At 58.9% G+C, this 21,227-nt stretch overlaps 1 protein-coding gene across 6 annotated transcripts in view; it reads right to left on the bottom strand.

The window, feature by feature from the left end:
- The window catches only part of ADAMTSL3 (ADAMTS like 3), a 68,080-nt gene that overhangs the window by 6,191 nt on the left and 40,662 nt on the right, over window positions 1-21,227 (bottom strand). For 4 of the 6 annotated variants that reach the window (XM_060179514.1, XM_060179510.1, XM_060179512.1 and 1 more), the window contains exons 17-25: window positions 17,264-17,393; window positions 13,387-13,588; window positions 13,136-13,315; window positions 12,547-12,703; window positions 10,557-11,448; window positions 7,257-7,381; window positions 4,230-4,358; window positions 922-1,101; window positions 250-339 (exon numbers count right to left, since the gene is read on the bottom strand). In XM_060179514.1, coding sequence (XP_060035497.1) covers window positions 250-339; window positions 922-1,101; window positions 4,230-4,358; window positions 7,257-7,381; window positions 10,557-11,448; window positions 12,547-12,703; window positions 13,136-13,315; window positions 13,387-13,588; window positions 17,264-17,393 — 2,085 coding nt within the window. Of the gene's footprint in view, window positions 1-249; window positions 340-921; window positions 1,102-4,229; window positions 4,359-7,256; window positions 7,382-10,556; window positions 11,449-12,546; window positions 12,704-13,135; window positions 13,316-13,386; window positions 13,589-17,263; window positions 17,394-21,227 lie in introns of those variants that run through there. The other 2 variants (XM_060179511.1, XM_060179515.1) reach the window with 2 other exon arrangements.

Below are 21,227 nucleotides of genomic sequence, written 5' to 3'. Positions count from 1 at the left end.
GGTGACAGAGAGGAGAGAGAGGTGGAGGGGAGGAGAGACACCACTGCTCAGGAAACTTCTCTCTGCAGGTGCTCCCGTGGGCTGGCCGGAGGCTTGAACCCGGGTCCTTGTGCATGGTAAGTGTGCACTCTGCCGGGGGAGCCACCTCCCAACCCCGAGTCTCACTAACTGCAAAGGAGAACGCACTCAGCCTCTGAACTGATGCCCTTCTCCCCAGGCCTCACACAAGGACAAGCCCGCAGCCCAGACCTGCACCCGGGCGACGGAGGCCGAGCGCCCACAGCCGCAGCTTCCTCTGGGCCTCGGGAAGCACAGTGTCGCCAACGGGTGGCCTCTGTTCTGAGAAAAAGGAAGAAGCAGACAGCTGGGGCCCAGCCAGATGTGGCTTAACTCCAGCCCGAGCTGAGGCGCCCCGAGGAAGAGGGAGAGGGAGAAAAGGAGGAGAGAAAGAGGGAGGAGAGGACTAAGAGGAGGAGTGGGAAGAGGGAGAGGAAGAGGAGGAGGAGGAGGAAGAGAAGGGAGAGTAGTGAGAGGAAGAGGAGGGAAAAGAGAATGAAGAAGAAGAGGAGGGAGAAGAGGAGGAGGGAGAGGGAGAAGAAGTGGAGGAGGAAGAGGGAGGGAGATGGAGGGAAGAAGGGGGCCCTGGCAGAGCAAGCTGGACCCGTGGCTGTTCAGTGGGTGGGCTCCATCTGCAGCACCCCCCGCTAGTAAGACTCGTCCCAGCGGGCTTCCGGAGGGTCTGGGGGAGGCAGGAGCCCCGGGCAGGGTTGAAGCAGAGATGGGCCACATCCAGTGGAGACCCATGGGAGGCCCAGCGTGACGGGTGAGAGTCCCGGGACGTGAGCTAGCCCCAGACCCTGGGCTGCCAGGCAGGAGGGGACGTCACCCACCCATCTACCCAGCCAGCCGGCGGTCACTCACCCAGCAGGACCAGCGCCGAGGCAGCCGTGGCCTCGCCGAGGACATTGCTGGCCATGCAGACATAGGTGCCCTGCAGCTGGGGGGACAGGCTCTGTACCAGCAGGGACCCGTTGAGGAGAGAGATGGCATCTCCCAGAGAGGCTCCTTGCCTGCGCCAGGTGATGGTGGGGACAGGCACGCCTTGGGATGAAAGAGACAGGCAGTGAGCAAGAGCCCCTCACGCTCTTCCCCCTGCTCAGAGACCCCTTTCCTATGGCTCATCCTGCCGCACGGACAGACAGCTGAACAAACGGACGGCAGGACGGCCCCCCAGGGGCAGCCGTGGAGCAGGGGGCCCGCACTGAGTACAGTGGGGCTGGGCATGAACTCACTGCGAGGTCCCCGGCATGGCCCTGGGCTGGCTGGCACACTCGGTCTCCTGCACCCTGGCCGGCTGTGGGTGCAGTGCGGGGGCCGAACCCCGGCTCTGTGGCTGCTGTGACCCTGCCCACTGGGCCGCTGCCCAGACCACTCGCTGAGCAGGGCGGTGTTGCTCTTGAAGGAGCAGTGTAGACGCCTCTCACCGCAGCTGGGTGAAGCGGGGCCAGGTGTGCACGAGTCCTCACAGCGGGACCCACCCCGCAGGGCTGTGTGTTCCCAAGGGTTTTCCTTTGCATTTTGGGGGTCTCTTTCTACATTTATTTATTTATTCTTGGATGCAGACAGACAGAAGCTGAGATGGGAGGGGAGACAGAGAGGAAGAGAGACAGAGAGACACCTACAGCCCTGCTTCACCATTCATGAAGCTTCTCCCTGCAGGTAGGGACCAGGGGATTGAACCCAGGCCCTTGCACACTATGATGTGTGCACTCAACCAGGTGCGCCGCCACCTGCCCCCCTCTCTTTGTTGTTGTTTTTTCTTACGGGGAGAAAAGCTGTATGGGGGCCCAGAGGTAGCTCACCTGGCAAATACATGCCTCCCAGGAGCTGAGGCCCTTGGTTTGAGTCCTGGTGCCCCATGGGAGTGGGGGTGGGGGGGAGCAGAGCTGAGGTGTCTAAAAGGAGGAGGGTGTGGACCGGGTGGCGGCACACAGGGGAGCACACAGCACTGGGCATGAGCGCCTGGGCTTAAGTCCCCAGCCCCCACATTGCGGAAACATGTCACTAGCAATGGAACACTGCTGCACGTGTCTTTTTCTCTCTCCCCCTCTCCTCTCCTTTTATCTGTCAGAAAAATAAAGACAAAGGGAACAAAGGTCGCAGGCACTATGGAGTCGCCACGTGGGCACTAAGTTTCAGCGATGACCGGGGGCAAATAAACCAAGTAAAATAAATGAAACATGAAAAAGTGCTACGGCTCAAACGGGCCTTTGTGCTATGATATTGCGGATATAGAAATCCATCCATTTGTGTGGTGGGGTTAAGTGTGCGTGTTGCCACGCACAAGGATCTGGATTCAAGTCCCTGGTCCCCACCTGCGGTGGAAAAGCTTCACAAGCAGTGAAGTATCAGCTGGAGCATGGAGCATCAGCTGGCCCAGCTCCTCTTGGACAGAGTTGCCAGCCTGCAGGTGAGGCAGCCAACTAGGGCACCAGTGGCCAGTCAACCAGGGCACCAGTGGCCAGTCAGGTAGGGCTCCAGTGGCCAGTCAGCCAGGGTGCCAGTGGCCAGTCAGCCAGGGCACCAGTGGCCAGTCAGCCAGGGTTCCAGCGGCCAGTCAGTCAGGGTTCCAGTGGCCAGTCAGCCAGGGCTCCAGTGGCCAGTCAGGCAGGGCACCAGTGGCCAGTCAGGCAGGGCGCCAGTGGCCAGTCAGCCAGGGCTCCAGTGGCCAGTCAGTCAGGGTTCCAGTGGCCAGTCAGTCAGGGCTCCAGTGGCCAGTCAGCCAGGGTGCCAGTGGCCAGTCAGTCAGGGCTCCAGTGGCCAGTCAGTCAGGCCATCAGCGGCCTGTCAGCCAGGGTACCAGCGGCCAGTCAGCCAGGGCACCAGGGCTCCAGTGGCCAGTCAGGCAGGGCACCAGTGGCCAGTCAATCAGGGCTCCAGTGGCCAGTCAGTCATGGCACCAGCGGCCAGTCAGTCAGGGCACCAGTGGCCAGTCAGTCAGGGCTCCAGTGGCCAGTCAGCCAGGGCACCAGCCGCCAGTCAGCCAGGGCACCAGTGGCCAGTCAGGGCTCCAGTGGCCAGTCAGTCAGGGCACCAGCGGCCAGTCAGCCAGGGCTCCAGTGGCCAGTCAGCCAGGTTTCCAGTGGCTAGTCAGTCAGGGCACCAGTGGCCAGTCAGTCAGGGCACCAGTGGCCAGTCAGCCAGGGCACCAGTGGCCAGTCAGTCAGGGCTCCAGTGGCTAGTCAGCCAGGGCACCAGTGGCCAGTCAGGCAGGGCACCAGCGGCCAGTCAGTCAGGGCTCCAGTGGCCAGTCAGCCAGGGCACCAGTGGCCAGTCAGCCAGGGCTCCAGTGGCCAGTCTGCCAGGGCACCAGTGGCCAGTCAGCCAGGGCTCCAGCAGCCAGTCAACCAGGGCACCAGCAGCCAGTCAGTCAGGGTTCCAGTGGCCAGTCAGCCAGGGTTCCAGCGGCCAGTCAGTCAGGGTTCCAGTGGCCAGTCAGCCAGGGCACCAGTGGCCAGTCAGGCAGGGCACCAGTGGCCAGTCAGGCAGGGCGCCAGTGGCCAGTCAGCCAGGGCTCCAGTGGCCAGTCAGTCAGGGTTCCAGTGGCCAGTCAGTCAGGGCTCCAGTGGCCAGTCAGCCAGGGTGCCAGTGGCCAGTCAGCCAGGGCACCAGTGGCCAGTCAGTCAGGGCTCCAGTGGCCAGTCAGTCAGGCCATCAGCGGCCTGTCAGCCAGGGTACCAGCGGCCAGTCAGCCCGAGCACCAGGGCTCCAGTGGCCAGTCAGGCAGGGCACCAGTGGCCAGTCAGGGCTCCAGTGGCCAGTCAGTCATGGCACCAGCGGCCAGTCAGTCATGGCACCAGTGGCCAGTCAGTCAGGGCTCCAGTGGCCAGTCAGCCAGGGCACCAGCGGCCAGTCAGCCAGGGCACCAGTGGCCAGTCAGGGCTCCAGTGGCCAGTCAGTCAGGGCACCAGCGGCCAGTCAGCCAGGGCTCCAGTGGCCAGTCAGCCACGGCTCTAGTGGCCAGTCAGCCAGGTTTCCAGTGGCTAGTCAGTCAGGGCACCAGTGGCCAGTCAGTCAGGGCTCCAGTGGCTAGTCAGCCAGGGCACCAGTGGCCAGTCAGGCAGGGCACCAGCGGCCAGTCAGTCATGGCACCAGCGGCCAGTCAGTCAGGGCACCAGTGGCCAGTCAGCCAGGGCTCCAGTGGCTAGCCACTGGGTGGGCACACTCACCTTTGGCAGGACACTGGATCATCACAGTGGTTCTCTCAGCTGCCTCCACCATGCCTCCAACCACGACGGACAGGTGGCTGAGCTCCGGCCTGCTGATGTTTCTTTCAATAGATAAGATGACAGGTGCCTCTTAATTCAAAGGGAGCAGGAAACAGTGTTAGGCCCAGGCTTGTGCTCCTGGAAATGAGCTGCATTTGGTAAACTGTGCTGAGCTCCCAGAGCTGGGCATGTCCTGGATGTTGGTGGATCTCCTTCAGTGCTTTCTGGGGCCAGTCTGGAGACACCCAGTGGACAGGCGGGTGGGTATGTGGATGAATGGGTGGATGGGTCTGTGAACAGATGGATAGATAGTGGGTGGATGGATAGTTGGATGGATGGACGGTTGGATAAGTGGGTGGATGGATGGTTGGATGGATGGATGGATGGGTGGATGGATGGATGGATGGATAAGTGAGTGGGTGGATGGATGGTTGGATTGATGGATAAGTGGGTGGATGGGTGGTTGGTTGGATGGATGGATGGGTGTGTGAATGGATGGATGGACAAGTGGGTGGATGGATGGATGGATGGATGGATAAGTGGGTGGGTGGATGGATGGTTGGATGGATGGATAAGTAGGTGGATGGATGGTTGGCTGGATGGATGGATGGGTGTGTGAATGGATGGATGGATGGACAAGTGGGTAGATGGATGGATGGATGGATAAATGGGTGGATGGATGGTTTGTTGGTTGGATGGATGGATAAGTGGGTGTATGGTTGGATGGATAAGTGAATAAATGGATGGATAAGTGGGTGTATGGATGGATGGATAACAGATGGGTGGAGGGATAGGTGGACACTGATGGATGATGGGTGGAGAACTGGATATACAAGTGGAGGGATGAATGGATGGACACGGGGTGAATGGACACACGGACAGGTGGATGACTGGTGACAGCACAGATGGACGATCTGACTGACAGTGAAGGGACACGGCTTCTGCAAAGGCAACAGCATAACAGACCACCAACAGCAACAGCATAACAGATCACCAACAGCAACTGCATAACAGACCACCAACAGCAACAGCATAACAGACCACCAACAGCAACAGCATAACAGACCACCAACAGCAACAGCATAACAGACCACCAACAGCAACAGCATAACAGACCACCAACAGCAACAGCATAACAGACCACCAACAGCAACAGCATAACAGACCACCAACAGCAACACCATAACAGACCACCAACAGCAACACCATAACAGACCACCAACAGCAACACCATAACAGACCACCAACAGCAGCGGCATAACAGACCACCAACAGCAACGGCATAACAGACCACCAACAGCAACACCATAACAGACCACCAACAGCAACAGCATAACAGACCACCAACAGCAACAGCATAACAGACCACCAACGGCAATACCATAACAGACCACCAACCGCAACAGCATAATTGACCACCAACAGCAACACCATAACAGACCACGCTGGTACTCTGGAGGGGGGGTCCAAACTCAGAATGAGACCCTCTCCGACAACTTGAAAGGAAGGAATTCAGAAGCTGGAGAGCAAAGGAAGTTGAAGCCAAGACTCTGGACTCCACAGTGCCTGTGCCAGGGCACACTCTGGCGCTCAGGAGTCCTGGGGCGCGGGGCCAATCTCAGTGTGAGGTCCCCCCAGGAGGCTCAGGGTGCAGAGCAAGGCCTGGGGGCGGACTCAGAACCAATCTGACCAGGCTCGAGGATCTTCCAGAACCAGCCATGTGACCCTGCCAGCACGGGGCCCTTCCTTTCCCCAGCGCCCCCACACAGAAGCTGGACATACCAGGAGGCAGGGAGAGCCGTCGTCTTTCTTGGCACAAGAAGTGCTGCCAACCCCCAACTCTAACAGTCCCTTTGAGAGAAGATCATATGCCTGAGGACCTCCTCCAGTTCCCGGGCAGGTCAGCATTGGGAGTTAAACTCTGTATGTGGACTTGAGTAGCTAAGCCTAGCCTTGCTTGGATACGCAATAAGAGCAGGCAGTGTTCTGACAGTCCTGAGGATGAATGACCGGGGGGGACTCGAAGGAGAATCCGCACGGCCACTTTGAGCCATGAGTGGGGTGGGGGTGGGGGTGGAGCTCAACTGTAGAAACCTCACCTGTAATTTCTGCCTCCCTCCATGTCCCGGTGCAAGCCTGCCAGGGACTAGAAGCTGCACTGCAAATACAGACGCTGTATTTATGATCCTTATGAAAAGGAGCCTGAAGCAAATGCTCTTATTGAAACCAGAACATTGCTAAAACAGTGTGAAATCATTAAATATGATTAAAAGGACAAGCCCCAAAAGAACATGCTCAGATGCCTCACAGCTCTGCACGGTATGGACAGACACAATTTCTTTGTTGAGTTATTTCCTGCTGGGGCTTTGAGTCCACTGCTCACAGTGGCCTTTCTTTTCCCCTCACAGAGTGTGGGAAAGAGAGCCATCACAGTACTGCTCCATTGTTCACGGAGCTTCCCCTGATGTGGTCCATCCACGGTGCTGCTGTGTGGTACCAGGACTTGACTCCAGGTCTTTGAGCAGGTAAGGTGTGCGCTCTACCAGATGAGCCACCTCCTGTCCCCTGATGCTGGCTGTGGGTCTGTCTCTCTGCAGGAGACCCAAATACAAGCTGACCTGCACAGCTCAAACCCTGCTGTCCCAGGCTCAGCAGTGTTCCTGCCTGTGGAGCTTGAAGGAGGACCCTTCTTCTCTGGGGACCCTGCCAGGAAGCCCCGGAAACCCTCGAGGCCCCAGGTGTGGTCACCCCAGCTCCCAGCAGCTGCCCCTCCCCCCACTGGCAGCAACACAGACCAGCGACAAGTCCCTGGATCTGGCTCCAGCTCAGGCCGCCAGCCTCATCCACCCACCCTGAGGAGTGCGGCTTCTGTCAACAGCCATTCCAGATGTCACTGTTGAGTGGCCCGCACTCTCCCCTCCCCCTCCAGAGCCCCTCACACACCCTATCCCCTGCCCCTCACCCCTGCCACCAGCCCCCAGGCACTACCTGCGAACAGCAGAGTGGAGTGTCGGGTGGTGCCCAGCACAGCTGAGGAGGTGCACCCATAGGTCCCTTGGTCCTCTCTCCGGGGGCTCCGGATCCTCAGCTCTCCCAGCCCATCCCAGGAGACCCTGTGGGATGACAGACGGGTGTTCACGGCACACGCCAACCACACATGCCAACCACACACGCCAAACACACTGGCCTGGCAGGCACCTGCCCGAGAAGCAGGTCCCAGCAGGGAGCTTGGGGGTCCTGTTCTTGGCTGGAGCACATCAAAGGGGGGCAGCTGGGCCTGGGGGGGGCTCTCTCTCTGCCTCACTGTGCAGGCAGCAGGCAGGTCTGGAGGGCCCAATACTTAAGCCACCACAACTAAGAAGAAAGCTCAGGGGTGAGGAGGGGGCTCACCCCTCACCCAGGGGAGTGCATGTGTCACCACATACAAGGGCCTGGGTTTGAGCCCTGGGCATCACGTGGGAGCACCTGCACAGGGGGAGCTTCACAGGACTGGAGCAGTGCTGTGGTGCCTCTCCTGTCCTTTCTGTCTCTCAGTGTCGAAAGGAAAATAAAAGGAAATAGAGGGCCGATAAAATAAATAGTTCTCCCTGTACCAGGGTTTTATTGACTTGGCTGTAGAGTCCCCATTCCAGACGGCACTGGCTGTGCAGAGACCTGCACATCTAAGGCTTCAAGGTGCAAGGCCCAACCTCCTTCAACGCAGTAACCCAGAGCTGTGCAGGGCTCTGGAGACAGGAGGAGGGGAGAGAGGGAGAGGTTGAGAGAAAGAGAGAGGGAGAGAAAAAGATGAGAGAGAGGGGGAGGCAGAGAGAGAGAAAACAAGAGATAAGAGAGAGGGGAGAAAGGGAGAAAGAGAGGAAGAGTGAGAGAGCAGAAGAGAGAGAGAGGGGAGAGAGAGAGAGAGAGAGAGAGAGAGAGAGAGGAAAGAGGGGGCAGGGAGGAAGAAGGGAAGAAAGAAAGGCTCACTGGTGCAGTCTGAGTGAGGTATTGGAGAAAGATGTGCACACTTCTCTGAAAAGACATTAACACATTTCTTCCTGTCCGACCAATACATGTGAGGCCAAACGTCCTCCTGAAATGCACAGGACAGCCTGTCTGTCCCACAGACGGACGGGGTGCAGAGCCCTGCAGGAGAGCCAGCTGTATTTTAGGAAGCCAGGCCTTTAAGAGCTCTGCACCAACTCCAAACAATGCGTTTGTGATTGCAAACGTCTTTTGGGAAACACCGCATTTCAAAATGGGTTCTGTCAACATGCTCCACAATGGTGGGTGTCGGCCGACAGCCAACATTACCCTGGCCCTCCATAACTGCTCCTGTCAGGGCCTCGGACCAGAAGGTGTGAGGACTGCTTAGCAGGCTGACCTGGAAGGCTCACCGTCTCACTGTCTCAGCCAGAACATCAGACGAGGTATTTTCACTCTAGACCTCTCTCTGCCTGATAATGTCTCACAAAAGTGCATCTTTTCACTACATGTCTTCCGCTGATTCACATACTGGATCCAGCGCACAGAAGACAAGATGAAAATAAGTCACCGTTAAAGCACCTTACGGCCTGTGAAAACAAACGGACTCTGCTGTTTTGTTTGTGTCTTAGCCGGCCCCCAGAGGCAGACACGGCTTGAGCTCAAAATGCAAATGGAAAGGAAGCAAGATGTTGTTGGAGCCAGGACTTGACAGCTCCGGCCCGGTACAGCACAGGAGCAAGACAGGCTTCCTGTGCGCCGGCCCGGCTCAGTCAGGTGTTTGGCTGCACACCGGGCCCTGAGTCTCACTCAGCCTCCTGCTCTGGGGGTGCCAGGACCCCAAAGTGCATGGCAGAGAAGCACTGTGCCAGCCTTTGCTGCAGGCTGCCGCTCCAACACCCCCGTGGGGCGTCAGGGGTCTCGGGTCCTGGGTCCCGCAGCCGGGGAGCCCACTCTGGGGGTCTGCTTCTCAGTCTTCAGTGTGAGATGTGACCTTCTGGTTCTGCCCAGCTGCAGGCTGAGGGCAGCCTGGACCGGAGGCTCAGGCCCTGGGCACGGGAGGGCAGGGGGAGCTGCAGCCCTCCAGCCTGTGGGCTGCCCACTGCACTGACAGGTCACTGCGCAGCAGTCTGCTGTGGGCTCCACGCTCCTCTCTACAAGGCGCTGGGGAGTGGCCCTGAGCTTCCTGCCTGTAGGGCACACTGTGCAGTACCTCCAGCCTCACACTTTATTCTGTTATTATTATTATTATTTTGAGAGAGAGAGAAAAGAGGCAAGCCAGAGAAACACAGCAGGCTCCAGCAGCCGTGGAATGGCCTGGTGCTGTGACACGCAGGGATGGCAGGGCTCAGCCCAGGGCCTTGTGCACTGCTTTGAGCTGTGTCCTGGTCTCCAACTTTGTTTTCAAATCTTAAGTACTCTGCAAAAGATAAGCTTGTCTTGGCCGACACTTGTGTGCCGAAGTCCAGCCTTCTTATCACATCCACCTGCCAGTGATGGGAAGACATAATTAAACTCTCTCCCAGAGGGCTGGTGGGTGGTTCTCCCAACAATGCACACTTATGCTCAGATGCCCTGGGTGAGCCCTGGGTATGGGTGTGAGTCCCGGGTGCAAGCCCCAAGTGTGAGCCTTGAGTGTGAGGTGTGGGTGTGAGCCCTGGGTGCGAGCCCCAAGTGTGAGCCTTGAGTGTGAGGTGTGGGTGTGAGCCCTGGGTGCGAGCCCCAAGTGTGAGTCCTGAATGTGAAGTGTGGGTGTGAGCCCTGGATGCGAGCCCCAAGTGTGAGCCTTGAGTGTGAGGTGTGGGTGTGAGCCCTGGGTGCGAGCCCCAAGTGTGAGTCCTGAATGTGAAGTGTGGGTGTGAGCCCTGGGTGCGAGCCCCAAGTGTGAGCCTTGAGTGTGAGGTGTGGGTGTGAGCCCTGGGTGCGAGCCCCAAGTGTGAGTCCTGAATGTGAAGTGTGGGTGTGAGCCCTGGGTCTTCACACAGGAGCCCCCACGTGTGGGCTGCTTCACGAGCAGCGGGGCAGTGCTGAGCTGTCCCGTTCTCTCTCCCTCTCCCTCTCCCTCCCTACCTCCCTCCTTGTCTGCCACCTCCTGTCAGAGATGGAGAGAGACACACAGAGAGAAAGCCAGGCGTGGAGGAAGTGTACAGGCATGAAGCCCCAGTAACAACCCTGGTGTCAAAAAGAGAAAGCAACGCACTGTGCAGACCGCCTGCTTTGAGCTGCGTCCCTGAAGAGCCCCAGGGCGGCACCCGGGAGGAGGAGCCCGAGCCTGTGCGCAGAGCACAGGGCTCACCTCAGGGAGCCTCACCCACCCTCACTCACCTCTCTGAGGGGGGCAGGGGCGCCCCATCCTTGGTCCACGTGTAGGTGGCCCCCGGTGGGGCATGGAGCTCACACCGCAGAGAGACGGCTTGGGTGCCGGCCGTGAGGTACACGGGCTCCCCGACTCTGGACTCCACCGTCTCATTAAGGGAGATTTGGGGGGTCTGAGCGAGCGAGGGTCCCGCTGGCCTGAGGTTCAGCCCGTGGGGGGCTTCCACCTGGCGGATTCGGGGCCCGTGTGCCGTGTGCCCCCTCAGCTGGGCGGCGGGCGTCCTGTCTCCCCCGGTGTCCGTCCAGGGTCCAGCGGCCAGCGCGGCCACCAGCTGGAAGATGAGCTGGGCAGCCAGGCCGTCGGGGGGTTCCCCTGGGGGCAGCAGCCGGCTCAGGTTCCTGGTTAGCTCCTCAAACTGGGCAGCGTCCATGCGGAAGGCACCTTGTCTCACCGCCGCCTCCAGCTGGGCGTACCCCGGCCCCCGGGGCCCTTGGGTGCCCTCAGGGAGACCATGGGGGCCCAGAAGGGTCCTCAGGAGCGGCTGCCCGGCCTCCAGCACCACCCGCCTCCACGGGGCATCCCGGTCCAGCGCCGGGCCCAGGAGCCGGAGGACGATGGAGGCCCGGGCTGCACCCGCCACACACCAGTACTCGCCGGCTTCAGGCGGCGCCAGGCTTCGGAAAAGCAGGGCGCCAGCGGGCGTGACACGGAGGCTCGGGGATGGTGGCAGACGGCGGCCGTCCCTCTCCCAGCGGACGGCGGCCTCTCGGAAGCCCTGCACGGGGCAGCGCAGCAACACCGAGGCCCCAGGAAGCAGGTAGGCCTGGCCGCCCACCGTCAGCCGCACCCGCCCCTGCACCCGCGTCTGGATGAGCACCTCGGGGCCCCGCGCGGCAGCGCCTGCAGGGGAGAGGGGAGAAGGGGCTCTCTCAGGGTGTTGGGATACCTGCTGCCGCCAGGCTTTTTGGGGAAGCTCAGGATGCCTTGAGCGCCGGGCTCTGTGAATGGTGGAGCCGTGCTGTGGCTTCTCTCCCTTTCTCTATTTTTTCTCTCTCAAAGGAAAGAGTGAACAATGGAGCCCAGGAGACTACTCAGCCTTGGCACAGCACGTGTGAGAGGGTGTGGGTTCACTGCCCAGCATCACATAAAAAACAGTGTGGAAAGCTCTCAAGATTAAAGTGTGAAGCTGGCAAGAAGCAGCCCAGCCGCACGCCAGCTCTGCCCAAAGCCAGGCCCTATCTGCTAGGGGAAGCCGGCTCCCTCTGTCCCCATCTCTTTCTTTGCTTTTATTATTATTTTTTTGTTTCCAGGGTTCTTGCTAGGGCTCAGTGCCTGCACCATGAATGCACTGCTCTTTCTGACTATTTTTTTTTTTCCCATTTTGTTGGATAGGACAGAGAGAAATTAAGAGAGAAGGGAGAGATAGAGAGGGAGAGAGAATGATAGGTGAGGGGTAGACAGCAAAATGGTTCTGCAAAGAGACTCTCATGCCTGAGGCTCCAAAGTCCTGGGTTCAATCCCCCGCACCACCATAAACCAGAGCTGAGCAGTATCCTGGGAAAAACAAACAAACAAGAACTGGTGTGTAGAAAGAATGCTTCATTGCTTGTGAGGTGTCCCTGCTGCAGGTGGGGAGCAAGGGCCCCACCTGGGTCCTTGAGCTTCACTTGTGCTGCATACTGTCTGTGCTTGACTGGGTGCACTGCCACCAACGCCATATCCTCTCTCACTATCCCAAACATCTGCCCAGAGCGGGAGGCTGAGTGGAAGCAGGTGGAGCAGGTGAGGAGGTGGTGTCTGCACCTGCTGCTCAGACTCACTGGTGTCCTCGATGGAGCAGGGTATGGCTTTGTGGCCTGTCCCTGAAGGGGGACTGGCAGGTTTTCCGAGGTCACCTCCCCCCACCACACCCCTGCCTGCTGCTCTGACTCCCCAGGCTCCCGAGCTGCTGGCAGAAGGGGACAGAGCCCCAAGGACAGGCAATAGGGACATGCTTACCCTCGCATGCTGGCATTTGGCAGGGCCTCACGACCACAGCGGGCCTCGCACGGCCCCCACAGAGCGCCTCCTCCACGGGGACGCGGCGGCCTTGGGCAGTCAGCCTCTGACACACCTGCTTCCTGCTCTGGGTCCCCACCCCACAGCTGACAGAGCACTGCAACAAAGGCAGAACACAACACACACACACACACACACACACACACACACACACACACACACACAGAGAGAGAGAAAGAGAGAGAGAGAAAGCCCTGTCAGGATCCTGCACCCTGCTGGGGTCCCACGCCCTGCTGGGGTTCTGTGTCCTAGTGGACTTCTGTCCTGCTGGCATTCTGCTCACTGCAGTCTGTGGGGACTGGCTGGGGTACTAGAGAGGAGGCAAGGCAGGAAAAGGCAGGTCACAGGTGAGAGGCTGATGCCCAGGACAGGGGAGGGCTGGCCCTGCAGGCCACTCGGGGCTCTTGGGGACATGTGACCTGCAGAGGGCACGAGGGGCCTGGTGCTGAGTGGGGCCCAAACAGCCGAAGTTGAGAGGCCCTGCACCTCCCGGACCTGTGAGATGCCGCCGGGGCACCGGGGTGCTTACCTTGGACCAGCCCCCCAGGGCCCTCAGGGGTGGGCAGTCAGCCCGGGCGCAGGCCTTGCGGGACGCGGGAGGGGGGCGCGGGCACCGCTCGTCCGCCAGGCTCTGGAGGCTGCCACCCATCAGCTGCTGCCGGCAGGTGACCCTGCGCTGCTGGACGCCCAGGCCGCAGGTCCTGGAGCACTGTGGAGAGAGAGTCAGCTGTGCGGGGGTGGGGGTCCTGCCGGCCACCTGCTCGAGGGGGCACCACCTACCTGCTGCCAGTCCTCCACATGCCAGGCAGGCGGGCAGTCGAACTGGCTGCAGGCACGCAGGACATGGGGCTTCTCACCAGAGCAGGAGGGCAGGACGCCGGGGGGCCCGGGGGGTCTGGGGGGGTGCGGGCACTGCACATCTCTGCTCTGGATGCCCACACCGCAGCTGGCCGAGCAGGATCTCCAGGGGCCCACACGCCACCTGTGCGGGACAGGGTGGGTGAGGCTGGTGAGACTGGGCCTCCTCCTCCCAGCAGCATCAGCACAGCTGAGACCTGGGGCAGGGGCAGGGCCAGGAGTCACCTTCAGGGAAGTCACAGCAACAAGTGGGCCACAGTACCCAGCGCCCAGCGCCCAGCGCCCGGGCAGCTGATGGAGGGGCTCAAAGTAGGTCTTGTCTTTTTAATTTAATGTTTAACTTATTATTGGATAGAGACAAAGAAATTGAGGGGAGGGGGAGATAGAGAGGGAGTGAGACAGAGAGACACCTACAGCCCTGCTTCACTCCCCCCACCCCCGCTGCAGGTGGGGACCAGGTTTGAACCCGGGTCCTTGCACACTGTGACATGTGCGCATAACCAGGTGTACCACCGCCTGGCTCCACTAAACTGCTGAGTAAATGAAAGTGCAGGGCAGCTGCTTTCCAAGTAGACGCCTAAGCTGCTCCCTGGCCAGTCCCAGGCCCTGTGGACACGTAGGGGGCACATCTGGGGGCACACTACCCACCCATGGACAGGAAAGCAAGTGTGGGTCTCCTCAAGGGTGAGAAGTTGGGCTTCCTGCTGACGACTGAGGACTTTCAACCACGCAGAAGCACAATGATTTGTGTTTTTTCCTCCTTTTTGATAGGACAGAAAGGGAGGGAGAGACGGACAACAGACAGCACAGCACAGCACCGAAGCTTCCTTCAGTGACATGGGGCCAGTCTCAAACTCGGGTCACGCACACGGGAAAGCCCCGAGAGCGTGAATCAGCTGCTCTCGGCTTCCCTGTGGGTCTTGATACGTGGAGCACGTGTACGTGTATCCATGGAGGGGGCCGGGCGGTGGTGCACCCAGTTAAGCACACGCGTCACCACGTGCAAGAAGGACCTGGGTTCGAGCCCCGCTCCCCACTGGCAGGGGGCGCGCTTCACGAGTGGAGCAGTGGCACGGGTGGGCGTCTCTCTTTCTCTAGCTTCCCTTCTTTTCTCAATTCCTTTCTGTCCTGTCCAATAAAATAGGGAAAAAAAAGTCTGCCAAGAGAGTGGATTCGTAGTACCGGCACCAAACCCCAGCAATAACCCCAGGTCGGCAGGTGTCTGTCTTTCTCTCCCCCTCTCTGTCTCCCCTCCTCTCTCCATTCTCTGTCCTATCCAACAACAACAACAACAACAACAACAACAACAATAGCAACAATAACTACAACAACAGTAAAAAACAACAAGGGCAACAAAAGGGAAAATAAATATCTATTTGGAAAGTGTGTCTACTGACCTGACATCTGTAAGAATACACTTATCACTTTCTTTCTATGCCAACACACTTCTTCTCTTACTATCTCAGAGCCTCTGAGACCCTCCCTCCCATGCCTGACGTGGTAAGTTTGCACCTTCTCAGGGGCTCCCAGTTCTCACCCTCAGTCTCCTCAAGAGTCAACTCACTGCTCTGTTTTCAGCTTGATCCCTTCCCTCCGCATCTGGGGTTGGACTTGCTGTCCCTGTGGCCTCTTGAAGTGGGCACTGCGCTGGTCATCTGCAGCTTCCCTTTCTTTCTTTCTTTCTTTCTTTCTTTCTTTCTTCCTTTCTTCTTAAATATATTTATTTATTTATTATTGGATAGAGAATGAGAAATTGAGAGGGGCAGCGTAGACAGAGGGAGAGACACAGAGACACCTGCAGCCCTGCTTCATCACTTGTGAAACCTCCTTCCTGCAGGGGGGGACAGGGGGGACTTGAACCTGGGTCCTTGTGCACTGTAACATGTCACACCTGGCCCCCAGCTTCCCTTTCTAACTCGCCCTGATGGCTACCGTGCCCTCTAACTGCGTTTCAGCCGCGTCCCTCAGATTCCAGCACTGCATCTGAGATTCCACACCTTGCCCGCTGCATCGCCTCTGAGGCCCAGGGGTCAGTCGGGACCTGGTGACACGGCTCGTGACTCCTGGGGGATCATCAACAGGCTCCGGCACAGTCAGGAAGTGCACTGTTTCTTCCTCTTAATTTAACCAGAGCACTGCTGAAGTCTGGCTTCTGGTGATGCTGGGGATTGAACCTGGGACCTTTGGTGACGCAGGCCTGGAAGTCTTTTTGCAGAACTGTTATGCTCTCTCCCCAGCCACGCACTACATCTCTTAAAATTCTATCTATTTTTTTATGGTTGAAAACTTTTTTTTTTTGTCTCCAGCATTATTGCTGGGGCTCGGTGCCTGCACCACGAATCCACTGCTCCTGGAGACCATTTTTTCCCCTTTTGTTGCCCTTGTTGTTTATCATTGTTGTTGCTATTGATGTCATTGTCGGATAAGACAGAGAGAAATGGAGAGAGGAGGGGAAGACAGAGAGGGGGAGAGAAAGACAGACACCTGCAGACCCGCTTCACTGCCTGTGAAGCGACTCCCCTGCAGGTGGGAAGCCGGGGGCTCGAACCGGGATCCTTATGCCGGTCCTTGAGCTTGTGCCACCTGCGCTTAACCCGCTGCGCTACCACCCGACTCCCTATGGTTGAGATCTTATGTGACAGACAGAAGCAAGAGCAGCATCCCAGCACATGCAGCACTGGGACTCGAATCCTCTGACAGCACAGCTATCTTCCAGGGCTGCAGGAATCAGTCACTGCTCAGCCTGGGCTGAAGGCCCCGTGGAGGGAGACACCTTTGTTTTTCTCCACAGCTGTGATTCAGTGGCACGGCTTCCTGTCTCCACACTGAGAGCAAGATGGAGGCAGGATTATCTGTTCAGCAACAAGCTGGAGCCTTGCCCTGCCCTCACCCTCCTGGTCCCGACTGTGTCCACACCCCAAACGCACTCAGCTCCCAAGAGCAGGCCCACCTGTCTGCCCTCCTCCCTGCTGGTTGCCCGGGGCCCAGCTGGCCGGTGGTCAAGGGAGGAAGCAAGACAGCCGTCTAGAGGAGCAGTTTCTGTGACTACAGACTGAGGTCGGCATCAGCCACCAAGGCTTCCCCGTGTGGGGCAGTGACTCCCTGTGCCTCTGCCAAGGAGAATGCCGGCTTCACGCCGAGGCACCGCTTAAGGTGTGCACGGACTGCCAGTCATTTCTCCTGTGTGATCTTTCTAGAAAGTAGGCAGGCAGACAGGAGGGACTGGGTGGTAACGCACCCGGCTGAGCGCATATGTTACAGTGCTCAAGGACCCAGGTTCAAGTCCCCGGTCCCCACCTGCAGGGGGAAAGCTTTGTGAGTGATGAAGCAGGGCTGCAGGTGTCTGTCTCTCTGTCTCTCTCCCTATCAACTCCTTTCCTCTCAGTTTCTTACTGACTCTATCCAATAATAAATAAAGTTAACAATAATGCAAAAGAAAGTGGGCAGGGAGTACAGAGAAAGGGAGGGATGGAGGAGCCGGCGTCAGGGAACACCCCAGCTCTCCAAGGTGAGTGGCGTCTGAGGCCTCCAGCTGCCCTCGGTGACATCTCAGGAGCCACCCTTGGGTGCACTGCCCCTGGGGTGCTACTTAGTCACTCAGCTGGGTGCTCTAGATAACAAGTCAGAGCTCACTCAGCCGCCCAGCAAACAGGACCCAGACCTGGTGCACAGTGTGCCCTCTGTCTGTCCCACGGCTCTGCTGTGACTCTGGCCCAGAAGCCCACGAGCCCATTCACGCGGGATGAAGGCGTGTGTGTGTGTGTGTCTCTGCAGGACAGGGACCCCTGCCAGGACTCACCTGGGTGGGCAGGGCTCCGTGTTACAAGCTCGGCTCATGGCGGGGGGCCGGTGGGCCGCGTCACACAAGGTGTCGTTGACCGTCTGCTGGGTGTGGCTGTGCAGGCACACGGCTATGGCGTCCTGGGAGCCTGGGGCGAGGCAGGAGGAAGGACACAAAGGCTGGGGCCTCGAGAAGGGACTCGGGGCTGCCTCCTGCAAACTGCTCTCATTTCTCAGGCGAGTCCCCCTGAACCGGCAGTATGCTCCTCTCTCTGCCCCTGCCTCCCCTGGACACACCAAGTCCCGGCCAGTCCCGACCCACAGCCTCCCTGAGAGTCCCGAGTTCCTGTCAAGGTTGCAGTCACAGGCCCCATGCAGAGGACCCGGCACCTGCCTGCAGGGGGAGAGGGGCAGCACTCTGCCATCCACAGAGCCCTCCACACCCACCACAAGGCCCTGTGCAGCCAGGACAACGCTGGCCTCAGCCTCTCTGTCCGCTTAGCAATATGAGAGGAGGCCTGGTGGGAAAGCAGGAAAGCACCAAGGCGCCAAGTGCCAAGCCAAGCACCACACTTCCTGCCCTCCGACTGCTGTCCTTGGCTCTGTCCCCCCGGCTGGGGACTCAAGCACAGGCAGCCAGGCCCCGGGGCTGCGGGGCTCTGGCGGAACTCGGGAAGGCCGGTGAGGTCTGCCTGACCCCACAGCCCCTGCGCTGTCCAAGAGACAAAGGGTTATGAGAGCTGAGAAACGCATAAGTCCAACTTGTAGTGAAATTAAAATTTAAAAAAGAAGAAACAGGAGCTGACCTTGCTCTTTGCAATATGCAGACGCATTCAGGTGCACAAAGGAATGTGCTCCGTCCTGCTAGAAGGCCGTGCTTCTTTTCCCAAAGGTGGTGCCTCCCCCCAGCCCTGCTCCAGCGTCCACAGAGCGAGCTCCGGGCCGGGGCGTGCTGGGCTCCCTCCTTCCTCCCGCCTGCTCTCTTCCAGGTCTGCGAGATGCTCACATCTCCGTGAGCTGCATTCCTCCTCCTCGGGGAACGCCAGCTGCCTTGGCCCTTCTGCACACACAGCTCCTTAGTGAATTTCCCAGGACACATGTCTAGCAGACTTCACCTCTTCATTTGAGAAAAACGCTTTTCTCTCACCAATATTCTGACTGACTTGTAATCAGAGTTCTTTAGAAACCATTCAGGCAGTTGGGAACCTTTTCTGGTGATTGAGCAGAACTGAAAGCTCCAAAGTTGTTTTAATTACTATTATTATTATTTTAAAATTTATTTCCCCCTTTTTTGTCCTCGTTTTTTATTGTTGTTGTAGTTATTGTTGTTATTGATGTCGTCATTGTTAGATAGGACAGAGAGAAATGGAGAGAGGAGGAGAAGACAAACAGACACCTGCAGACCTGCTTTACCACCTGTGAAGCGACTTCCCTGCAGGTGGGGAGCCGGGGGCTCGAACTGGGATCCTTACGCCGGTCCTTGTGCTTCATGCCATGTGCACTTATACCGCCCTCTTATCCTTTTTAAAAGATGTATTTAAGTCTGAGCAGAGGAGAAAGAGAGAACAGGGTGCCCGTCTGGCATGCGCACTGAGGAGCCTCACTGGAGCCCCCAGGCTTGTGCATCACACGTTCTACCCACTGAGCCATCCTCGAGGCTGCACAGTCCCTTCATCGGAGCCTTCCAGGTGGAATCTTACAGACCTGCAGCTTTTTGAAAGCAGGCTTGATGAAGAAATCCCGAGTGTATGTGAGACTACAGGCACACCCCAGCCACGCCTTTCCAGCGTCTCCTTTTGGAAGGGCGGAGAAACACCCTCAGCTTGTGTGTGACCTGAGCAGAGGCCCCTGTGTCCACTCAGTTCCTGCCAGGGTCTTGCTGGGGCCCCACACCTGCACAGCTGCACCAATCCCTGCTGACTGTCCCTCCCTCACACCCCAGGGGAACGACAGAGAGGGAGAGAGACGTGAAGCAGGCAGACACCCCAGCACTGCTTCGCCACCGGTGAAGCTTCCTTTTTTCGGTGATGGTGCCTAGGACCTCGAATCCAGGTCCTCGCGCATGGTCAAGTCTGCACTCTACTGGGTGAACTACCTCCAGGCCCTCAAGCTTTATGGTTTGAGTACCACCAGGCTCAGGACAGCCCCCACAGACTGGAGGAAGATGCAGTGCTCTGGGGTCCGTCTCTGTCTCTGTCCATCTCTGTCTGTCTCTGTCTGTCTCTGTCTCTGTGAAATACTGAGCCAGGAGCAGTGAACACGACACTCCCTGCCTCTGTAAAGAGCCAGCCGATGGCCTGAAGGCTGCAGACAGGCTGAGGGAGGCAGGCTGGGCACGGGGCATGGGGGGCACAGGCACAGCTGGCCGGGCACCAGCAGACGAGCCCCGCAGGCTGGGAGATCGGCATCCGGCATTGCGGCGGGTCAGAAGGCAGTGGAGCTGGCAGCCTGCAGAGGTGCAGGGCAGAGTGCCAGGCGTCTGTGTGGCTGGGCTGCTGCATGGCCATGACTGCCAGGAGGTTCAGATCATAGAGGGAATGCTGGCTTCCAGCATGCACAGAGGAGGCAGCGCCAAGCTCCCAGAGAAAAGAGGGGTCAGGACAGGGGTGGGGGGGCAGAGAGGGTTAGTGACCATGGTCCCTGTCTCCCCTCAGTTAGTGACCAGGGTCCTGTATCCCCTCAGTCAGTGACCAGGGTCCTGTCTCCCCTCAGTCAGTGACCAGGGTCCCTGTCTCCCCTCAGTCAGTGGCCAGGGTCCCTGTCTCCCCTCAGTCAGTGGCCAGGGTCCCTGTCTCCCCTCAGTCAGTGACCAGGGTCCTGTCTCCCCTCAGTCAGTGACCAGGGTCCTTGTCTCCCCTCAGTCAGTGACCAGGGTCCTTGTCTCCCCTCAGTCAGTGACCAGGGTCCCTGTCTCCCCTCAGTCAGTGGCCAGGGTCCCTGTCTCCCCTCAGTCAGTGACCAGGGTCCTGTATCCCCTCAGTCAGTGACCAGGGTCCCTGTCTCCCCTCAGTCAGTGACCAGGGTCCCTGTCTCCCCTCAGCCAGTGGCCAGGGTCCTGTCTCCCCTCAGTCAGTGGCCAGGGTCCTGTCTCCCATCAGTCAGTGACCAGGGTCCCTGTCTCCCCTCAGCCAGTGGCCAGGGTCCTGTCTCCCCTCAGTCAGTGGCCAGGGTCCCTGTCTCCCCTCAGTCAGTGGCCAGGGTCCTGTCTCCCCTCAGTCAGTGACCAGGGTCCTGTCTCCCCTCAGCCCATGACCAGGGTCCTTGTCTCCCCTTAGTCAGTGACCAGGGTCCCTGTCTCCCCTCAGTCAGTGACCAGGGTCTTGTCTCCCTTCAGTCAGTGGCCAGAGTCCTGTCTCCCCTCAGTCAGTGACCAGAGTCCTGTCTCCCCTCAGTCAGTGACCAGGGTCCTTGTCTCCCCTCAGTCAGCGACCAGAGTTCTGTCTCCCCTTAGTCAGTGACCAGGGTCCCTGTCTCCCCTCAGTCAGTGGCCAGGGTCCTGTCTCCCCTCAGTCAGTGACCAGGGTCTTGTCTCCCTTCAGTCAGTGGCCAGAGTCCTGTCTCCCCTCAGTCAGTGACCAGAGTCCTGTCTCCCCTCAGTCAGTGACCAGGGTCCTTGTCTCCCCTCAGTCAGCGACCAGAGTTCTGTCTCCCCTTAGTCAGTGACCAGGGTCCCTGTCTCCCCTCAGTCAGTGGCCAGGGTCCTGTCTCCCCTCAGTCAGTGACCAGGGTCCCTGTCTCCCCTCAGTCAGTGACCAGGGTCCTGTCTCCCCTCAGTCAGTGACCAGGGTCCCTGTCTCCTCTCAGTCAGTGACCAGGGTCCTGTCTCCCCTCAGTCAGTGACCAGGGTCCCTGTCTCCCTTCAGTCAGTGACCAGGGTCCCTGTCTCCCCTCAGTCAGTGACCAGGGTCCCTGTCTCCCCTCAGTCAGTGACCAGGGTCCCTGTCTCCCCTCAGTCAGTGACCAGGGTCCTGTCTCCCCTCAGT

This window comes from Erinaceus europaeus, chromosome 20 (genome assembly GCF_950295315.1).
Source record: "Erinaceus europaeus chromosome 20, mEriEur2.1, whole genome shotgun sequence".
NCBI lineage: Eukaryota > Metazoa > Chordata > Mammalia > Eulipotyphla > Erinaceidae > Erinaceus > Erinaceus europaeus.
This window is presented reverse-complemented; position numbering and strand designations above follow the sequence as displayed.